This window comes from Somniosus microcephalus, chromosome 23 (genome assembly GCF_052327205.1).
Source record: "Somniosus microcephalus isolate GS21.2 chromosome 23, FLI_Smic_1.0, whole genome shotgun sequence".
NCBI classification, from domain to species: domain Eukaryota; kingdom Metazoa; phylum Chordata; class Chondrichthyes; order Squaliformes; family Somniosidae; genus Somniosus; species Somniosus microcephalus.
The window spans coordinates 14697937-14717569 of NC_141009.1; the positions used below are offsets into that span (position 1 = coordinate 14697937).

The following is a 19633-nucleotide window of genomic DNA, read 5'->3' on the forward strand; positions in this document are numbered from 1 at the left end:
GACACAGAGCCAGAGGAGTGGGGTTGGGCAGCCAAGGTGACTTGGAGCTGAGTGCTCTGCTACCCTTACAGCAGTTTGGGTGGGGAAGGTGGAGGAAAATCTGGCCAGGTTTGGGCAGCTTCTGTAAGGAGGAAGTTGCCACCTGTGAGCCATGTTTTTTGGTCCAGGAATTCATAGTCATCTACAATAAGGTCACCGTTGGGAAGGGCCTTGTTTGTGAATAAGCGGACATTCTGGAAAAAAAATGAGAACAGTGATTGATGGTTCACTGGCAGAACAGTAACAAATCGTACAAAAAGAAAATACTGCAGATGCTGGAAATTTGAAATAAAAACAGAAAATGCTGGAGACACTCAGCAAGTCAGGCAGCATCTGTGAAGAGAGAAACAGAGTTAACGTTTCAGGTCGATGACCTTTCATCAGAACTGGAAAAAAGCAGGAAATGGAACAGATTTTTAAGCAAGTGTAGTGGCTGGGAAAGGGGGGAGGGGATGAAAGAACAAAAGGGAAGGTCTGTGATACGATAGAAGGCAGGAGAGATTAAGAGACATTGAGAGACATTAAGAGATATTCAAGGCAAAAGGAGATGGTTATGGGACAGTGTAGTGTCCGAGTATCAATAATACACGGACTGCAGGAGAACAATAATAACAGGTATTTACTGAACAGAGGGTAAACTTAAGACTGAAGTACAGAAGCCTGCTATGGCTTTATATACAGGTGTGGTCCCTGCCGGTACTGCAGTATAAAATCAGTTCTCTCTTAAAGGTACATACACAACAATTCCTCCCCTTTTAGATAAACAGTACATAACATTCATTTAACAACTAAATAATAACTAATTACAATTACAATTTTCTCTGTACTATATACATCAACTGAAATAATCATTTATAAGTTCAGTCTTTGAGGAGGCTTCCTGATCCTGACTGGATAGCGCCTTTCTCGAGTATCCTGTTCTTGCGGCGGAGTCGATTCTGGCTCATTGTCATTGGTTGGTTCGTTAGCTTCCAATACCACTGCTTCTGAGGTAGACGCAATCTGTACTTCGGGTTCATTACCAGGTGCACATGCTCGTGGTATGGGTTTGGCTTGTTCCTGTGACTCTAGAATCTGGTCAGCATGGCGTCTCACGATGCTCTCTCCAACGTCCACTGTGTACATTAGTGGTCCCTGCTGTGTGCATATCGTTCCTGGCTGCCATTTTTCTGTTCGGTAGTCGCGGGCCAAGACTGGTTGCCCTATCTTGAAGCTCCTGGTTGGCTTCTCATTGATGTGCTGGAATTGCTTATCTTCAACAACTCATCTTATGTTTGGTTTGAGCAAATCCAGGCGACATCTTAGCCTTCGGTTGAAGAACATTATGGCTGGAGCTTGGTTGGTGACTGCATGTGTCGCATTCCGGTAAGCAAACAAGAAATTATCCACCTTGTGTTGTAGTGGTATGCCGTCATTATACATCGCCTTTATTGCCTTTTTAAAGGTCTGAACAAACCTCTCAGCCAATCCATTTGTGGCTGGATGATATGGGGCAGATGTGTAATGTTTCACCCCATTATTCCTCAGAAACCTCCGGAAATCCTCGGACACAAACTGTGGCCCATTGTCGGAGCAAATCTGTTCTGGCAAGCCATTCCTGACGAAGATGGTCCATAGGACTGCAATAGTTTTCTCCGTGGTGGTGGAGGACATTTTGATGACCTCTGGCCATTTCGAATGGGCATCCACGGCGATTAGAAACATTGAGTCCATAAATGGACCAGCAAAATCAATGTGTACCCGTTGCCATGGAGATGAGGGCCACTCCCATGGGTGTAGCGGGGCCTGTGGTGGAGCGTTTTGGACCTTCTGGCATCCTGTGCATCTCTTGGTCATATCCTCGATTTCTTTATCGATTCCCGGCCACCACACAAACGCCCTGGCTAGGCTCTTCATTTTTACCCCTCCCAGATGACCCTCATGAAGCTCATTGAGCACTCTATCTCTCAACTTGGGTGGAATTACCACTCGGGATCCACACATCAAGGTCCCCCGGCACACTGACAGCTGTTCTCTCCTTGGCGAGAATGCTGGCAACAGTGAGTCGCCATGTGCTGGCCATCCCTTCACCGTCAAATCATAGACCCGAGAGAGTGTCTGGTCATTTCGGGTTTCCTTCTCTATACTTGAGTTTGTAACAGGTAGACATTCGACTATGGTCGAATGGAATATCTCAACAGGGTCCACTGCAGGTGCTTCCTCTACCGTAGGCAACGGTAGGCGCGACAGCCCATCAGCGTTTCCATGCTGTTTCGTACCCTTGTACTCTATGTCGTACTGATGTGCCCCTAGAAAAAGTGACCATATTTGCAGCCGTTGCGCGGTCATCACCGGAACGCCCTTCTTTGGGTTAAAAATGGAGACCGGGGCTGATGATCAGTCAGTAGGGTGAATTTCTGCCCGTGCAGATAGTGATTGAACTTCTTCACCCCCCACACCAGGCTGAGGGCCTCCCTGTCAATCTGGGCGTAGTTACGCTCGGCTGAGGTTAACGAGCGCGACGCAAAGGCTATTGGCCTCTCTGAACCGTCAAGGAATTTGTGTGACAGCACCGCTCCAATGCCGTAGGGAGACGCATCACATGCCAACCGAATCGGTAGTGTTGGATTGTAGTGGGCCAATACTTCTTTTGAAGTGATTAGGCATTTACATTTCTGAAAGGCACGCTTACACTCATCACTCCATTTCCATGTTACTCCAGTTTGCAGCAGGGCGTTCAGTGGGTGCAGAATTGTAGATAAATTTGGCAAGAACTTATGGTAGTAATTCACCAACCCGAGAAACGACCTCAGTTGCGACACATTTTCCGGTGCTGGAGCCTTGACTACAGCCTCAATCTTGTCTGGCGACTTATGCAACCCTTCCTCATCAATCATGTGGCCACAATACGAGATTTGTCTCCTGAAGAACTCGCATTTGGGGCGGTTGGCTCGTAACCCATATTCTTGTAATCTAGTGAGCACCTGCTCCAGGTTGGCAAGGTGTTCACTGTCATTTTCGCCCGTAACCAGGATGTCGTCCAAATAACACTGGGTCCCCGGGATCTCTTGCAGGACTTGTTCCATCGCCCTCTGCCAAATAGCCGGGGCTGATGCTACCCTGAATACCAGTCGGTTGTACTGGTAAAGGCCTTTGTGAGTGTTTATCGTGAGGTATTTCCTAGATGCTTCTTCCACCTCCATTTGTAGATACGCTTGGGCCAGATCAATCTTCGTAAAGTGTTTCCCTCCAGATAGTGAGGCGAAAATATCTTCTATCCGTGGAAGTGAATATTGTACTGTGTGCAGGACTGGGTTCACAGTTACCTTGAAGTCTCCACAGATGCGAACCTTCTCCGGCTCCCCAGGCGTGCTGCTCAATGATTTCTTCATTACAGGAATGATGGGTGTGGCCCACTCGCTCCAGTCCACCTTGGACAGCACACCCGAACGCTCCAGACTCTCCAGCTCTGCTTCAACAGCTGGGCGGATCGCGTACGGTACCGGTCTGGCCTTAAAGAATTTTGGGTTTGCGTTATCTTCGATTTTTATCGTTGCCGTTACTCCTTTTTAGAGTCCCAAGTCCTTGTTGGAACACCTCTTTCGCGTCAGTTAGAATTTTTGACAGTCGTCCAGGTGTGACGTCATCATCCTTTTTGTCAGTCACAGTTAGCGCCTGAATGGAATGCCAATCCAATTGTATTTTTCGGATCCATTCACGTCCCAATAATGGTGGTCCTCCATCTTGTAGTATATATAGATACGGTTTCTGTGTTTCCTTGCCGTTGTATTTAACTGGCACCCTTATTTTTCCTCTGGGGTAGACTTTTTGCCCCGTGTATGTCTTCAATACAATGGACGTGTCCTTCAAGGGTATGTGTGAGAATAGCCGCTCATAGTCTCGTCGATTCATGACAGTTAGGGCTGATCCTGTGTCCAATTCCATCTTTACTTGGGACCCTGCTATCATGAGGGTGACCCAAATGGTTCGGTGATCCTCCTTTGCGATCACGTTGTGTAACTTTAGACAACTTAGTCTCCTGCTCTCGGAGTCATTATCACTCTCCTGATCTTCCGAACTACTGTCTGTCATTTTTTTTACTTTCTTGTACTTTTCCTTAGTAGTTCTTTTAGTGTTGGTTTTCTTTCCCGACCTGCAGACTCTTGCTATGTGTCCCATTTTCCCACATTGCCTGCATACTTTGTCCTTAAACCAGCAGTCCTTCTGATCATGGGTTGTTCTGCCGCAGCGATAGCAGTTTTCTGCTCCATATGCCATTTCGTTAGCGCTGTATTCTTGTGGTTTCTGTTGTATTTCCGCAGCTCCCCGTGCTGCTGCTTCGTAGGATACTGCCACGCTGAAAGAATGTTCTAGCGTCAGGTCCTTTTCCGAAAGTAGTCGTTTCTGGGTTCCTTCGCTCTGGAGCCCACAGACAAACTTATCCCTTAAGGTGTCTGCCAGTCCTGCTCCGAACTGGCAGTGCTTCGATAACTTGTGTAGTTCCGTAAGATAGTCAGCATTGCTCTCATCTTTGTGCTGGTTTCTTTTATGGAACTTGAATCTTTCTGCTATCGGCAGCGGTGTAGGGTTTAGGTGTTCTTGTAAGATATTAACAACTCTTCAAAACTTTTCTCCATTGGTTTAGCTGGGGTAATTAAATTCCGCAATAGGCCGTACGTTCTCGCGCCCATCAAATTTAATAATACCGACGCCTTCTTTCCATCGGCTACCTCATTTGCCTTGCAGTACACTTCAATTCTTTCCACATACGTGGTCCAGTCTTCTACCTCGTTGTTGAAAGCAGTGATACAGCCACTCTTCGGCATCTTGGATGATTTAAAATGGCGCCTCCCGCGCTTTTTCTTCTTCCCCAATGGATTAAAATGGCGCCTCCCGCGCTTTTCCTTCTTCCCCAATGGAATAAAATGGCGCCTGCCGCGCTTTTCCTTCTTCCCCTTGCTGCCACGCTGCTCCTAGCGTTCTACAGGGTAATGGCGGCGACCCGCGGCTTCGGCGCGTCTCACTTTCCTTCCCCTTGTTTTACTTTCTCTACGCTGCCCGGTTCTTGAGCACCGACCGCGCCCTGTGCGCTCCACCCTCTCTCTCTTTTCCTCCCGACGACGCTGCACGGCCCCTTTGCAGAGCCGCTCGATCGAGCTCGAGCCCGCCGCAGTCCAGAAGGGTCAGCGCACTACCTGCTACCAGCACGATTTGCTGGAACACCTTGACTGGGGAGCCAAGCCCAGCTCTCCACAGCCTCCCCTGCAATTCTCCGAACTCCGATGGATCCTTGGGCGGTTGCCCGCAGTCGACGCCCGTTGCTCTGACTTCGACCTCCAAGAAGCTTCTTCTCAGGGAAAGATCCCCGTGAGGTGATGCAGTACTGCAGGTGAGTTCAAACCTGCTCGTCGCCAGTGTAGTGTCCGAGTATCAATAATACATGGACTGCAGGAGAACAATAATAACAGGTATTTACTGAACAGAGGGTAAACTTAAGACTGAAGTACAGAAGCCTGCTATGGCTTTATATACAGGTGTGGTCACTGCCGGTACTGCAGTATAAAATCAGTTCTCTCTTAAAGGTACATACACAACAGACAGGTTAAGAAACAAATGATGGCTCTAGATGAAGTGTAAATTGCGCTGGCAGAATGAAAGACAGCTGCCATGTGGGAGAGAAGAACAGAAGGCCAAACAAAAAGTGTGGATAAAAAATGTATGTATGAAGAGGCCAGAGTTATGGTCTGAAATTGTTGAACTCAATGTTGAGTCCAGAGGGCTGTAAAGTGCCTAATCGAAAGATGAGGTGCTGTTCCTCGAGCTTACGCTGAGCTTCCGTCGAACCACACAAGAGGCCGAGGACGGTGAGTTCTGAGTGGGAGTGGGAGTGGAGCAGTGAATTAAAGCGACAGGCGACCGGAAGCTCGGGGTCCCCCTTACGGACTGAACGGAGGTGTTCTGCAAAGCGGTCGCCTAATCTGCGTTTGGTCTCCCCAATGGACAGGAGACCACATCACGAGCAGCGAATACAGTATACTAAATTGCAAGAAGTACAAGTAAATCGCTGTTTCACCTGGAAGGGGTGTTTGGGTCCCTGGACAGTGAGAAGTGGGGAGGTATAAGGGCAGGTGTTGCATCTCCTGCGCTTGCACAGGAAGGTGCCGGGCGAAGGGGAAGGGGTGTTGGGGGCGATAGAGGAGGAGGGTGTCGAGGAGGGAGCGGTCCCTAAGGAGTAACTAATCGTAGCTGACCCTACCAATGAACAAGTAGCATCATTTATATAAAAAAGAGGAAGAAAACTGGTCCCTTCATGCTGATTTTCTTGATATCCAACAACAACCAGATGACCTCAGAATGTACCTATTAGGCTTTTTGCATTTAAAGGAACAAGTCAGCTTAGACACTGTTATACCATGGCAATAGGATAGTATATTGTGCCTTACACATTATAACGTTCCTATCGTTCTAAAACAGCATATCCTTTAACTTATTGTGACCACTGCCAATGTTAATTTGCTAGTACTGTATTTGTAAAATATATACAGTAGTATGCTGGTCATTTGAAGAAAGGCTAGTAAGCAGGCAAAAATGTTTCATTATAGTCCAGAAGAGGTGCATTGGAGGCCCCTTGCAAGGTCCAAAAATAGGCATCAAGGTGCAACTTTCGTAGGTGATACCATGATTAATATTTTAGAATACTTGGATTACTTTCCTCTGTTGTGACTGAATAACTGATTATATACCTTTAAAGTCCAGTGCTTTGGTTGCACAAGTATAAAAGTTGCTGACATGATTTTAATTGTGCTATGGTTACAAACAAACCTAGAGTTTACTGTTGGCAATATTGGTGAATGAACTGTTAATGACGAATGACATTGTATGATATTTCTCTGTCTGCTCTTTAAGTGGAGGCATCAACTCATTTAAAACAAGAGGGTTAACATCTGCATTAAAACAGTAAAGAGGGGAATGTAACATCAAGCCGTTAAGTGTTCATTCATTGAAATCCCCAACAATAGTTTCTAGCCTAAAATTTTCCGGCGCCAGTAAATAATTGTTTTCCCCGGTTTACAGGACATAAGGAACTGCTTTGAAGTGGAGAGCATGTTCTGGATATTACTGTGTGTAGCTCTCCAATATCTTTAACTTTATTTATTTGCCTTTTCAGGGAAATGATCAGATCCGGTTTGAGTTGACTTGCTACGCACTGTATCCTGAAGTTAAGGTAAAAGCTTTGTGTCATATTTTTAACTAACGTACTTTTCTTGTATCAAACTTGTAGTTGTGCCTTAATTTACTATTTCCTGGATAAATTCAAATTACAAATACCAATAATGACAGAAAAGGTTGGTAATGCACAATAAGCCAGTCAGCATTTGAAAGGGAAAATGATTAACATGCTGATTGGGACCTTTTCATTAGAATTGGCCCCTGAAATGTTAACATTTTTCTTTCAAATGCTGACTGCCTTGCTGTGCATTTGAAGCTTTTATTTTTATCACTTTTTTTTTAATTTAAATTTAAAAATAATCAATTTTTGGCTTGTGGCCTGGTGAGGCAACACATTCTTTATATTTATCTAATTTACATTGGTCTTGTGTTAAGCCAGATTCTGAGAGCGTAGCATCTGTGAGCTAGCTCCTGGCATTTATGCCTTTTAACTGCAGTTTCTGTAGACTGGGGAGGGCAACAGAGGATGTGGCTCTGCTGATAGAAAGTGAAGAGCATGCCCCTACTTGGTTCTCCTTTGTGTCTGCTGAGAATATTTTGGTTAGACCTACCCAAGAAAGTTTAAGACAATGGAGCCTGGCACAAAAAAAGTTTGAGAACAACTGGCATGGTAGATTCTTGTAGTTCACAGTCTGAAGCAGCTTGTGGTGAGCTCTGCTTACAGCCTGGATAATCCTCCTTTTGTTTCATTGGATTTAATTTAAAAAGGATGGATAATCCCACTTTGAACCACAAAACTAATGTGAAGTTATTTACCAGCGGCCTCAGTCCATAACCATGTAAATGGACAAACAAAAGGGAAAAACTTGCTGTCATACGAGTTGACCTGACTCCTTTTCTTTGCATTTTATTTATTTTTTCATTCAAAATATTTTAAAAAATTGAGTCCTGCTATGTTTTTTCATGTCAAGAAACCAAGGTAACAGGCCAAGGCTAATAGTGCAGGACAGGTTGAAAAGTAGTAAATTGGGTAGTGATTAGCTGATGCCAAGCTTGGCTTTTAAAAGCCTGAAGATTGTAAGAGAAAAGAGAGGCTGAGTAAAACTACTGTTTAATTCAAACAAAACAACCTTTTACATAAAGTTTTGTAGTCCATACATTTAAATGTACACTTTTTAAATGTGTCAAAGAATTAAATTTAGTTTATAAAAGGTTGAAATAGCCTTTTTTATTTTTTTGGAGGGAAAGGAGTGAATATTTGCATCTGAAAAGGTGGATATGTAAAACATTTTGGAAGACACCTAAATAAAGATAAATTACTGTCTTACAAGCAGATGAATATTGTTTGCCCTCTGTGTTGCAGCAAGTTCATGCCTATTTAGGATATGCATTACACATTAACTTGCTGTTGGTTTACTTGAACCCAGACATGTGTTTTTAAAATGCAGTTGTTTTTGCAAAATTATCATGTTTCTTTCCCAAGAGCCTCTAGAGCTCAATGTTGCCATGAAAATACCTGCAGAATTTTGGCATCTGTGGCCAACTTCCTGGGTCAGAAAAATAAAGTTTTGTTTATATAGAAAGTCTTCAGTCATTTCAGAGTTGTTTGGTGAATTCAAAGATTCTTTACTTTGATCAATACAAACTTGCCAAGTATCACAGAACTTTTAGTTGATTCTTTTTATGTCTTTACTTTTTATCGATCACAGATCATCTCCCCATGGAGGTTACCAGAGTTCTTCAATCGATTCTTAGGACGCACTGATTTGATGGAATATGCAAAGGTTTGTTAGAACGCTAACAACTGCACAATGTATCTGAAACTGGTTTGGAGTTGGATTTAATTTATTTAGAGAAGAGGTAACCCCTGACTTGCTGTCCTAATAATGACTCTAGGTTAGTACATGGGTTCCTGTGTAGACGTTTGACTAATTAAAAAACCATTAAAAAGCAGTGCAGTGTTTGAGACTCCTCAGTTTTGTGAGTGGGTTTTAGTCTCAAGAAAGACAGTCTTAGATTTGAAACAGTTTGGGAAATGCTGGTCACTTCCTAGGTGGTGTGAGTTCTAAACATAAGACTGCCTATAGTTTTGTCTCTAATTGGCAGTTTCACTTGAAGAGACAAGAAGCCTGCTTGGTGTGGAAAATCCAAATGTCACTTTGCTGCAGCAGATGTTATAGTTGAAGCATGTTTTTGGGGCAGTTTACAGGAAGCTGTGCTCTTCATCTAACTCGTGCTGTAGCTAACCCACATTGGCAATGGCATTTAATGCAAAATATAAGAAAATATTAATGGACATCCTTGTTCTTGATGAGTGTATACATCTCCAGTACCAACATTATCCAATTTAGAGGAAATGTATTGTGCACGAACGAATAGTCCGTCTAGATTTTATCTTGTGTATTGAAGTCATATGTAATGCATTCTTATAGTGTGTATAGAATGGTGGGTACCTGCGAGTGAGTTACAAACTTGTAATATGGGGCTTAGGTTAAGAGCATAATTAAAGTTGTTTCTAAACATGGGACCCAGCGTAAGTGCCGTGATGTGCCTGCCCGTGTCCTCTCGCGCTGACCCTGTCAAATTTCATGGGCTTAAAGAAAGGTGACTTCAGTTAGAAAGTGGACAGGTACCCAGGGTACTCCTTGGGCACCCGCTTGCCCCAGGAGGCCACAGAATGTGCCAAATGGTGCTGCAGAATACTAGATAAATAAAGAAATACTGCATAGATGACACCAAGCTTGGATTTTTGAAACCTGTTAAATGTAGAAGAAAAGTGAGGTTGTTCAACAGTTTTGAAGTGCTGGGAAGGAAAGAGTTGAGTTTGGACATAGGGAAGAGAAAGTGTACTGAATGGTGTATTTGGAGCTGAGTGGATAAGTGATTTTGGTTTAAACCAGAAAGCACTAATAAAACAACATCAAGACAAAGATTGTTAAGACTTCATTTTTTTAATTGCATAAACACTGGAAGGAGTAGAAATGACTACTACAAACAGAAATAACATTTTGAAATAAAATTCTATGCTTGGAGTGATAAATCAAGGGAGGGGGAAGCTGCAAATACTGTAAATCTGAAATAAAAACATAAAATGCTGGAAATGCACAGCAGGTCAGTCACCATCAGTGAAGAGAAAAGCCAAGTTCATGCTTTAGGTGTATGCCTTTCACCAGAACTTCTGATCATTGTACGTCTGAAATGTTCACTTGTCTGTTCTTTCTACAGATGTTGACTGACCACTTTTTGAGATTTTCCGCTTCCCATCTGCTTGGTCATTGGGCAGGCAACGCAGGTCTTTGTGTAAATCTCTGAGCATTTGGCCAACAGCCTTGCAACATCATTACTTTAGATAAAAACATCAGGACAAACTATATTCCATGCAATTTCAAACCCCATTATGTACACCAGGTTTTGGCTCCAGATTGAGGGCAGCAATTTATAAACCTCATTTGGGAAAAAAGGTTTTGCTAAAATGGCTAAATTTGACCAAAAAAAACCAAGGGTGAAAAAATTGAACTCCAATCTAATTATAGGGGGTCTAGTCACCATACACATTCTATCACTGTTTTATTTTAAAAACAATGAATTTAAATGATCAGAAATTCCTCTTTCTACTTTTAAAATCAAATAATGGTAAAAATGTCAACCAAATGTTCTTGCTCTTTCAATTTCAGTTAATTGTTGAATATTGGTTAAGCCAAGATTTTAGATGTTACAGTTTAATGTCCTAATTCAAAAGAATTACTAAGCCTGAATGCAAGGGAGCTATATTGCAGCTTTAAGCTGCCTTTATTTTGGATTAATTACCATGTTGGTGCTGTTGGCTCCTGATGCGCAAGACTTGTGCAGACAGTGGTAACATCAATGTAAACTTGCCGAATTCACTAAAGCTGGTGGCTAGGAAGACCTTTTTATATAGCCATGACTCTCCAGGTCCCAGCTTTAGCAAATCTGGCAAGCTTACTTTGGAGCTACCATTAGCTGCTCGGAAGCCATGCATCAAAAGCTGGCAGTACTGTGTAAGTAGCTGTAAAGAGAGTCATAAAACCAAGCATGATTAACCATCAAATGTGTGTTAATTAAGTTTCACACTCTTGGGTTCAATAACTTTTCTAAACTAGTACCTCTCATGCCAGAACTCCACAGCAGGTCAGTCAGCATCTGTAGGGAGAAAAGACAGGCCATGACGTTTTGGGTATGTATCCTGCATTGTAGTTTTTCCTTATTATTTCATCCCTTGTGTCATCAGCACTTGCAAAAATATTCTTAAATCCATCGAAACCTTATCTACTGACCATATTTGGGAGTGACTTCAGTCTCTACTCTGATTTAAATCTAATTTTTATCCTGTTATAGAACCATTTGTAGCAGAGTAAAATTGCATTGAAACTGCATATCTCTGCAAGTCAACTATATTACCTTCACCAGGACCGACCTGAATTGGCACTCTAGTTGCACTAAATTGGCTCTCGTGATGCATACTGAAAATGCAGTATACCTACAGATTGGTGTAACCCTGCCACCACCCCCAAGCTGGTAGACTGTGCCATAAATAGAATTACCATGTTATTCTCATTATATGTATTGGAAGGCCCTCTTTCCTCCAAAACTTGGAGTACTACAGTGCATGTGGAGGTATGTACACAATGTAGGCACAAACCTAAATTACTAGTTATTTATGGCACATCAAACAGTTTAAAAAATGTTAGCAGTCAGTTTCCATTGAATTTAATTGAACAGTGAGTAAGTTATCAATTTGCATTGTTTAATCTAACAGACTATTCTTTTAAACATTAAAAATAGTCAACAAAAATATGTTACTACACAGCAGCCATGTACACAGGAGACATTTCACTGTAGCTGTTGAAAAAAAATGGCAAAGTTAATATGTCTGCAGTAAGAGCTGAGAGTCACAAGAGGGCACACAAGGTTTGTGGGAGAACATGGACTTGTATAACAAGGGAAGGACTAGTGAAGAGTGAGTGGCATGATTTTCTCCACTGCAGATTAAGTTCCTGTAATCACAATTTAAATCTTCAGTAATCATGTTAAATAACACAGATATCTTATTCTTGATGTATATTGCACAAAAGCATGGATAGAAATGTATATGATGAAGATCTCAGCTTGGTTTAAGTGACAATAGTTCTCGTTCATAACGTTTGAACCCATCAATAGACTTACTTGTATTCACTTCTGTTTTGCTGTTACTGTTTCTTTATACCGGGGGCAACCATTCGATAACACCCATGGGCCTGGCAGAAAGCTGCATTTTTTAATTTTCAGTAGTTCCATTTGCATGCTACAGATACAACCGTGTGCTAAGCACAAGCACTCAGCTAGTCACAATGCCACTAAAGTATAGAAGACGTAAACCACCCAGTTAAAATGGTCCCTGTAGTCTTGACCATGACAACAGTGATGGAGCCAATTTATTTTTGCCACTTAGAAAAGACATCCTCGATGCCATGTTAGTTTATCTGTTTGCTCACATTCTTATACCCATGATACAAAGGGGAAATCATTTGATACAATATTTTGGGGGAATCATTTGATACGATAGTTATCCGGCGAAGACCTGGGTCTGACCAAACAATGGCCTGTCATTTCCGACCGGAGGTTTCCTGCGTGCGGATGCCTCCTACCGGGAAAAACTCTACGCCCTTACCTGAGTGCTCCTGAGGTCCGGCCATTTCCGATCCTGGGTCTTTCCTGGTGTGCGTGCGCGCAGAGGCCCAGGTATCCTGGGGCGCAGGCGGTTCGCAAGCGTCCCTGGGGTCACGTGGGCCAGGCGAGCCAATGGGAGTAGGGAATCCCCCTTCATACTTTTGACAGGTAGACCTGTCAAAAGTATGAATGGGGATCACTGAAAAAAGACATCAAAACATTAAATAATTTTTTCTAAATCACATTTTTAAAATGAGTTAAAATTACATTAAATTATATTTTAAACAAAAATTAAATTATTTGAAAAAAATAAGTTTTTTACAGGGTTAAAAATAAACTTACCTTTTTTAAAAGTATTTTAAAATTATAAATGAGTGGAAAAAACATTTTTTTTACTTTTTTAAACTCTTATGCTGGTAAAAGCAGACCTTACACCTGCTTTTACCAGGCGTAAGATTTTTAAAGGCTTTCAGCGGGCGGAGGTTCTGCAGAAAGCGGAACTCTCCACCCGCAGAGGCCCTTCTCCAGGGCAGGCGTCCGATCTGTCAAGAGGATTCTTGACAGATCAGAAGTGCCGGTTTTCAGCGCATGCGCTTCGCATGCCTGAAACCAGCACTTGCGAGGTCCCTAAGGGTGTGTACACAGCTCGTACACACCCATAGGGATCAGAAAATATGGGCCATGGTCACCCTCTTGTACCTTTTTGTATAAATTCCACATTTTGACATTAGTTGTCTGGTTGCTACAAATAATGCATTAGTAGCCATTGATTTACAGAAATTTATATATTTTTCTTAAACAATATTTTGATTTGTTCTTAACAATTATTGTGAAAAGGAACTAAACCAAATCTGATTGTTCTCTTGCATCAAATAGTTAACATCATATGGAGAATATTCTCCTGAATACCATTGCACCTCAGCCATTTCTGACTCAAACCCCCGAGAATCCTGTCAACACTCTGAATACAGGAATTGTATCAGATATATTCCACAAATTGACAATTATTGTAACAAAGATTGCAAGCAGTAAATGGTTTCATTCACAGCAATAATAACGTTCCATATTTATTTTTAATCTATTTTAAATAGGGGAAGGGAAGGGGGTGCTTTTTTTGGTAATGCCAAATTAAACACTTAGAAAGTGTCCTAAATAACCAGTTGGTTAATTTCCTCTAACTGAATATTGGGAAGACTGAAGCCATTGTCTTCAGTACCCGCCACAAACTCTGTTCCCTAGCCATCAACTCCATCGCTCTCCCTGGCCACTGCCTCAGGCTGAACCAGACCGTTCGCAACCTTGATGTTGTATTTGACTCTGAGATAAGCTTCCCACCACATAGCCGCTCCATCACCAAGGTCACCTACTTCCACTTCCATAGCATCACCCATCTCTGCCCCTGCCTCAGCTCATCTACTGCTGAAACCCTCATCCATGCTTTTGCTGCCTCTAGACTCGACTATTCCAATGCTCTCCTGGACAGCCTCCCATCTTCCACTCTCCATAAACTGGGAGATCATCCAAAACTTTGCTGCCCATATCGTAACTCTCACCAAATCCCGTTCACCCATCACTCCTGTGCTCGCTGACCTACATTGGCTCTCGGTCCTGCAACACCTTGATTTTAAAATTTTCATTCTTGTTTTCAAATCCTTCCATGGCCTTTCCCCTTCCCATCTCTGTAACCTCCTCCAGCCCTACAACCCCATGATCTCTGCGCTCCTCCAATTCTGGCCTCTTGCGCATCCCTGATTTGAATCACTCCACCATTAGCGGTTTGCCTTCAGCTGCCTGGGCCCCAAGCTCTGGAATTCCCTCCGTTAACCTTTCTGTCTCTGTACCTCTCTCCTCCTGTTAAGATGCTCCTTAAAACCTACCTCTTTGACCAAGCTTTTGGTCATCTGTCCTAATGTCCCCTTAATGTGGTTTGGTATCAAATTTTGTTTGATCATGATCCTGTGAAGCGTCTTGGGATGTTTTATTTAGTTAAAGGTGCTATATAAATGCAAGTTGTTGTTTTGTAATCTGTTTCCTAACTATTAGTTGATATATAGCGAATGTAGAATTTCTCATTTATTTCTCAAAATTTGTGCTGATGATATCAGAAGTACTAATTCTCAAGTGTACACATTGTCGCCCATCCAGTCTACAGAGTGCACGTACAACTACTGCTAAGACCAAAAAGTGACAAAATGCAGAATTAACATTCTGTGCCCAGCTAAAATTAAAACTATGTGTGCATGTGCCTAAGCATAGGAAGTATATGTAAAGTATAAGCAATAGAGAGTGATTTCAAGGCTGTAATTTCAGTTGATTATTATAAACTGCTCATACTTTTGTTCTGTTTGGCACAATTCACACAATGCCTTGCAATCACTCTTGGGTATCTATTATTTTTTGTATAAATCACATGATACCCATGATCGGATTATAACTTGTAACTCACTCCAAGGTATGCATTATTCTATATACCATCTTGATTATATTAATCTTGTAATTGTTCTCAGATATCCATAACTCTATTTCTTCAGACTATTTAAAAAAAAATATTGGTATGTCTGTTTTAGCTTTGTTAGACTTTCAAGCTCTTAAGCCTTTTAGTAATGGCATTTTGTTACAGTTTTGAAGTGCATACATTGGGTTTCTGTCAGCTAATTGATGCAAAGATTTTCTGTAAATTTCTAATATTGAATATTTGTTTATAAATTACTTGAAGGCAAATATACTGAACTAGACAACATGGCTACAAGCAGAAGATGGACAAGAAAAAGAACTAGGAGAGTGTAGAATATTTGACAGATAGTCCTGCTGAGCTAGGCGAAGGACTAACATTATTGGTAAGAGATAATGTAACATCTGAAGAGGAGATGGCAGACACAGTTTGAGTAGAAACTTATTAATGGCAACAAAAATAATTAACTAACTAACATAAGGTTAACTGGTGGATAATGTTGTTTAGAAGTTTCAGTGAATCACAATGATCAGAACACATTCAATATCACAGGTGAGGTGAACAAATCAGGCAAGTGAAAGGGATGTTCACACAATTCATGCTTGGAAGAAGGAGGGTACTTATAGTACAGTCTTCTGCCTAATTCAAATTATGATTCAATTTTTAGCAATAAATTTTATCTCTTATTTACATTGCATAATTTGAAGTATTAAATCATTGTTTTTTTAGTGTAAAAATGACTTGAATGATCAGGTTGTGGTAAACCACTGTCATACCTGTCTGTGTCTGTATGTGTATTCCACTAGGTACAGGTCTGGACATGCCTCGGCTGACTCCTCCCACTATTCCAGGTATATAAGTGACTACCTCCCAGTCCCTTAGTATTCTGGACGGGTCGACCACTCGAGACAAGACCTTCATTCTTTAGTTAATAAAAGCCTGATTGTTACTCGCTCAACTTCAGTCTTTTGAGTAATTGATGGCGCATCACAGGTGTAGACTGTTATACAAAATCTGTTGACAGAAAGCTATGGAGGCTGTCGCTAGTATACAGATGATTAGTAGCATTCAAAAGATGGGGGCATAAGTTTAGAAGAATGAGAGGTGGTCTTATTGAAACATGTAAGATTCTGAGGGGGATTGACAGGGTAGATGCTGAAAGATTGTTTCCCCTGGCTGGAGAGTCTAGAACTTGGGGGCACAGTCTCAGGATAAGGGGTCGGCCATTTAAGACTGAGTTGAGGAGGAATTTCTTTACTCAGAGGGTTGTGAATCTTTGGAATTCTGTACCCCAAAGTGCTGTGGATGCTCAGTCGTTGAGTATATTCAAAGCTGAGATAGATCGATTTTTGGACTCCAGAGGAATTGAGGGATATGGGGATAGGGCAGGAAAGTGGAGTTGAGGTTGAAGATCAGCCACGATCTTATTGAATGGCAGAGCAGGCTCGAGGAGCTGTATGGCCTATTCCTGCTCCTTATTCTTATGTTTTTAAAATAAGAGAATCGGCTGTGGAATGGTAGATGGGATTTAATGTGGTTGAATCTAATCTAATGAACATTGATGCACAATGAATGGGTGTACACAAGCACATGAGAAAGCACTGAAGGTGAAAAGGCTGTTTTGGTCAAGCTCACTTCATTGATATACAGTGCTGTATCATGAACTGCCTCCAGATATTTCCAGTGGAGTACTACATTCAGTTTTAGAGACTGCATCTCAGGAAGGATATATTGGTCTTGGAGCGGGTGCAGCTCAGATTCACCAGAATTATACCAGGGCTTAGGGTTACATTATGAGGACAGGTTGCATAAATCTGGCTTGCATTTCCTGGAGTTTAGAAGGTTGAGGGGTGATCGAATCGAGGTATGTAAAATGATAAAAGCATTCGATGGGGTAGATGTAAACTATTTCATCTAGTGGGGAATCCTGAACAAGAGGGCATAATCTTAAAATTAGAGCCAGGCCATTGAGGATTGAAATCAGGAAGCACTTCAAAGGGTAGTAGAAATCCGTATCTCTCTCTTTCTCCCCCCCCCCCCCCCCAACAAAAGGCTGTGGATGCTGGGTCAATTGAAGCTTTCAAAACTGAGATCAATAGATTTTTAACGGGTGAGGGTATCAAAGGATATGGAGCAAAGGCAGGTGAATGGGGTTGAGGTACAGATCAGCCATAATCTAATTGAGTGGCGGAACAGACTTGAGGAGCTGAAGGGCCTCCTCCTGTTCCTATGAATGCTACTCCACCCACTTAATCTCCAGAGGAAAGGTTCTGCTGACCTTCATCTTCTCCCCGCAAAGGTAAATTGAGTGAACCCCCAAAATATCTGTGTCTCCATTATAAGTCCTGTGCCACTTGTCTTTGGCATGCTAGTTCCATGGACCCAGCATTTTGAAAAGTATTGTCTTCCTCGGTTCTATTCCTAACTGGGTATTCATACAGCTATTTTTAAAAGCTGTTAATTGACACAAAATTAACTGTTTTAGGTTGGAGTGTTACACCGTCTCCAAGCTCACTCTCCCACTATTTCTTTTAATAACATTCCACCAGACCAATTGGCTTATTAGGAAGGAGTGCTTTGTGACGTTTGCTTCCAAGGACGTTGGTGAGACCACACCTGGAGCACTGCGTACAGTTTTGGTCTCCTTATTTAAGGAGGGATATACTTGCATTGGAGGCAGTTCAGAGAAGATTCACGAGGTTGATTCCTGAGTTGAAGGAGTTGTCTTATGAGGAAAGGTTGAGCAGGTTGGGCCTATACTCACTGAAGTTTAGAAGAATGAGAGGTGATCTTATTGAAACATATAAGATGCTGAGGGGGATTGACAGGGTAGATGCAGGGAGGATGTTTCCCCTCATGGGGGAATCTAGAATTAGGGGGCATAATTTCAGAATAAGGGGTCGCCCATTTAAGACGGAGATGAGGAGGAATTTCTTCTCTCAGGGTCGTGAATCTTTGGAATTCTCTACCCCAGAGAGCTGTGGAGGCTGAGTCATTGAATATATTCAAGGTGGAGATAGACAGGTTTTTGAAAAACAGGGATATAAAGGGTCATGGGGAGCGGGCAGGAAAGTGGAGTTGAGGCCACGATCAGATCAGCCATGATCTTATTGAATGGCGGAGCAGGCTCGAGGGGCCGAATGGCCGACTCCTGCTCCTATTTCTTAAGTTCTTATGTTTTTATATGGATAGTTTTCTCTTGGTGACAGGAGCACTGCATGTGCGTGCTGCTGGCTGTGCTGAATATTTAAAAAACACACACACTCTGGAACTTTAATTCCCCAGATCACCTTAGTCCTTTTCTGAGTTGTCTCCAACACATTAACCTTTTCAAGGTAGAATGCGCACCATATTGGCAAATGTAGTCTCGCCAGTGAACTGTGCAACATTAAATTGAAGCCCCAACCACCCTCTCGGGTTGTTAGACCTTGCTGTGTGCAAATTGCAGCCATGTTTCCCTACATTACAATGGTTACTACACTTCAAAAAATGTCCTGACGTCAATAAAGGCGCTATATAAATGCAAGTTATTTCTTTATTTAAATTCTCTCTTGGAAGGATGAAAAAAAACTCAGTCACTGTTCCCACTCCTGATAGCTGAAAGTATGAGTATAGGATGATGGGATTGGGTTTGGCTATGATGATTTAAATTTTTTACCCTCTCCCCTCCTCTATAGAGTAGGGTTTCACAGGTGGTATGTGGTCACTGATTCCCTCACTCAAATAGCTATTCTTCATGTGTGCGCCTAGACGGTGAGTGCTGGCAATTTGATCATGAGAAACATCACAACCAAACACAATCGTGATACAGATGCAGTTGGACATCAGGCTTGGTTATGATGTCGCTGGCAAAACGGCTTGTTGACGCTCACTGCACAAGTGCGCAGTTTCCAACAGATCACAATAGGAACAAGATTCCTAGCTAATGCTCCCCCCTTGCCTGTGGTGCACTCCGGCTGAGATTAACTGTCTCGCCAGAAATTGAGTTTGGGACCTACTAACCTGCACAGCTCTTATTCACTTAACAAACATGACCAATCATCAGCAAATAGTAACATTAATAATGCTTCCCATTGTTTTCAAGGAGTTGAAATAACATTCTTCAATTTAAAAATTGTCAGGTGATTAGAAATTATGAAAGGTTACTATGTATTTTCTAAATCTTCTTAAAAATTTTCACCTCAATGTATAAATAGGCTACAGTAGAAAATGAGTAACTGTGTATGTGATTGAAATAATTACTGCTTGAGTAAACTGCCAGAAATGTAGTTTGATCTGCCACTACCCTATTTACTTTCTTTCTTGCTAAGAATGTCATGATGTTAT

The 19633-nt window shown here is 42.1% G+C and overlaps 1 protein-coding gene across 1 annotated transcript in view; it reads left to right on the forward strand.

Moving 5' to 3' along the window:
* The window catches only part of ass1 (argininosuccinate synthase 1), a 145502-nt gene that overhangs the window by 22470 nt on the left and 103399 nt on the right, over positions 1-19633 (forward strand). Inside the window, exons 4-5 of the mRNA XM_085965449.1 lie at positions 7187-7243; positions 8898-8972. Coding sequence (XP_085821575.1) covers positions 7187-7243; positions 8898-8972 — 132 coding nt within the window. The remainder of the gene's footprint in view (positions 1-7186; positions 7244-8897; positions 8973-19633) is intronic.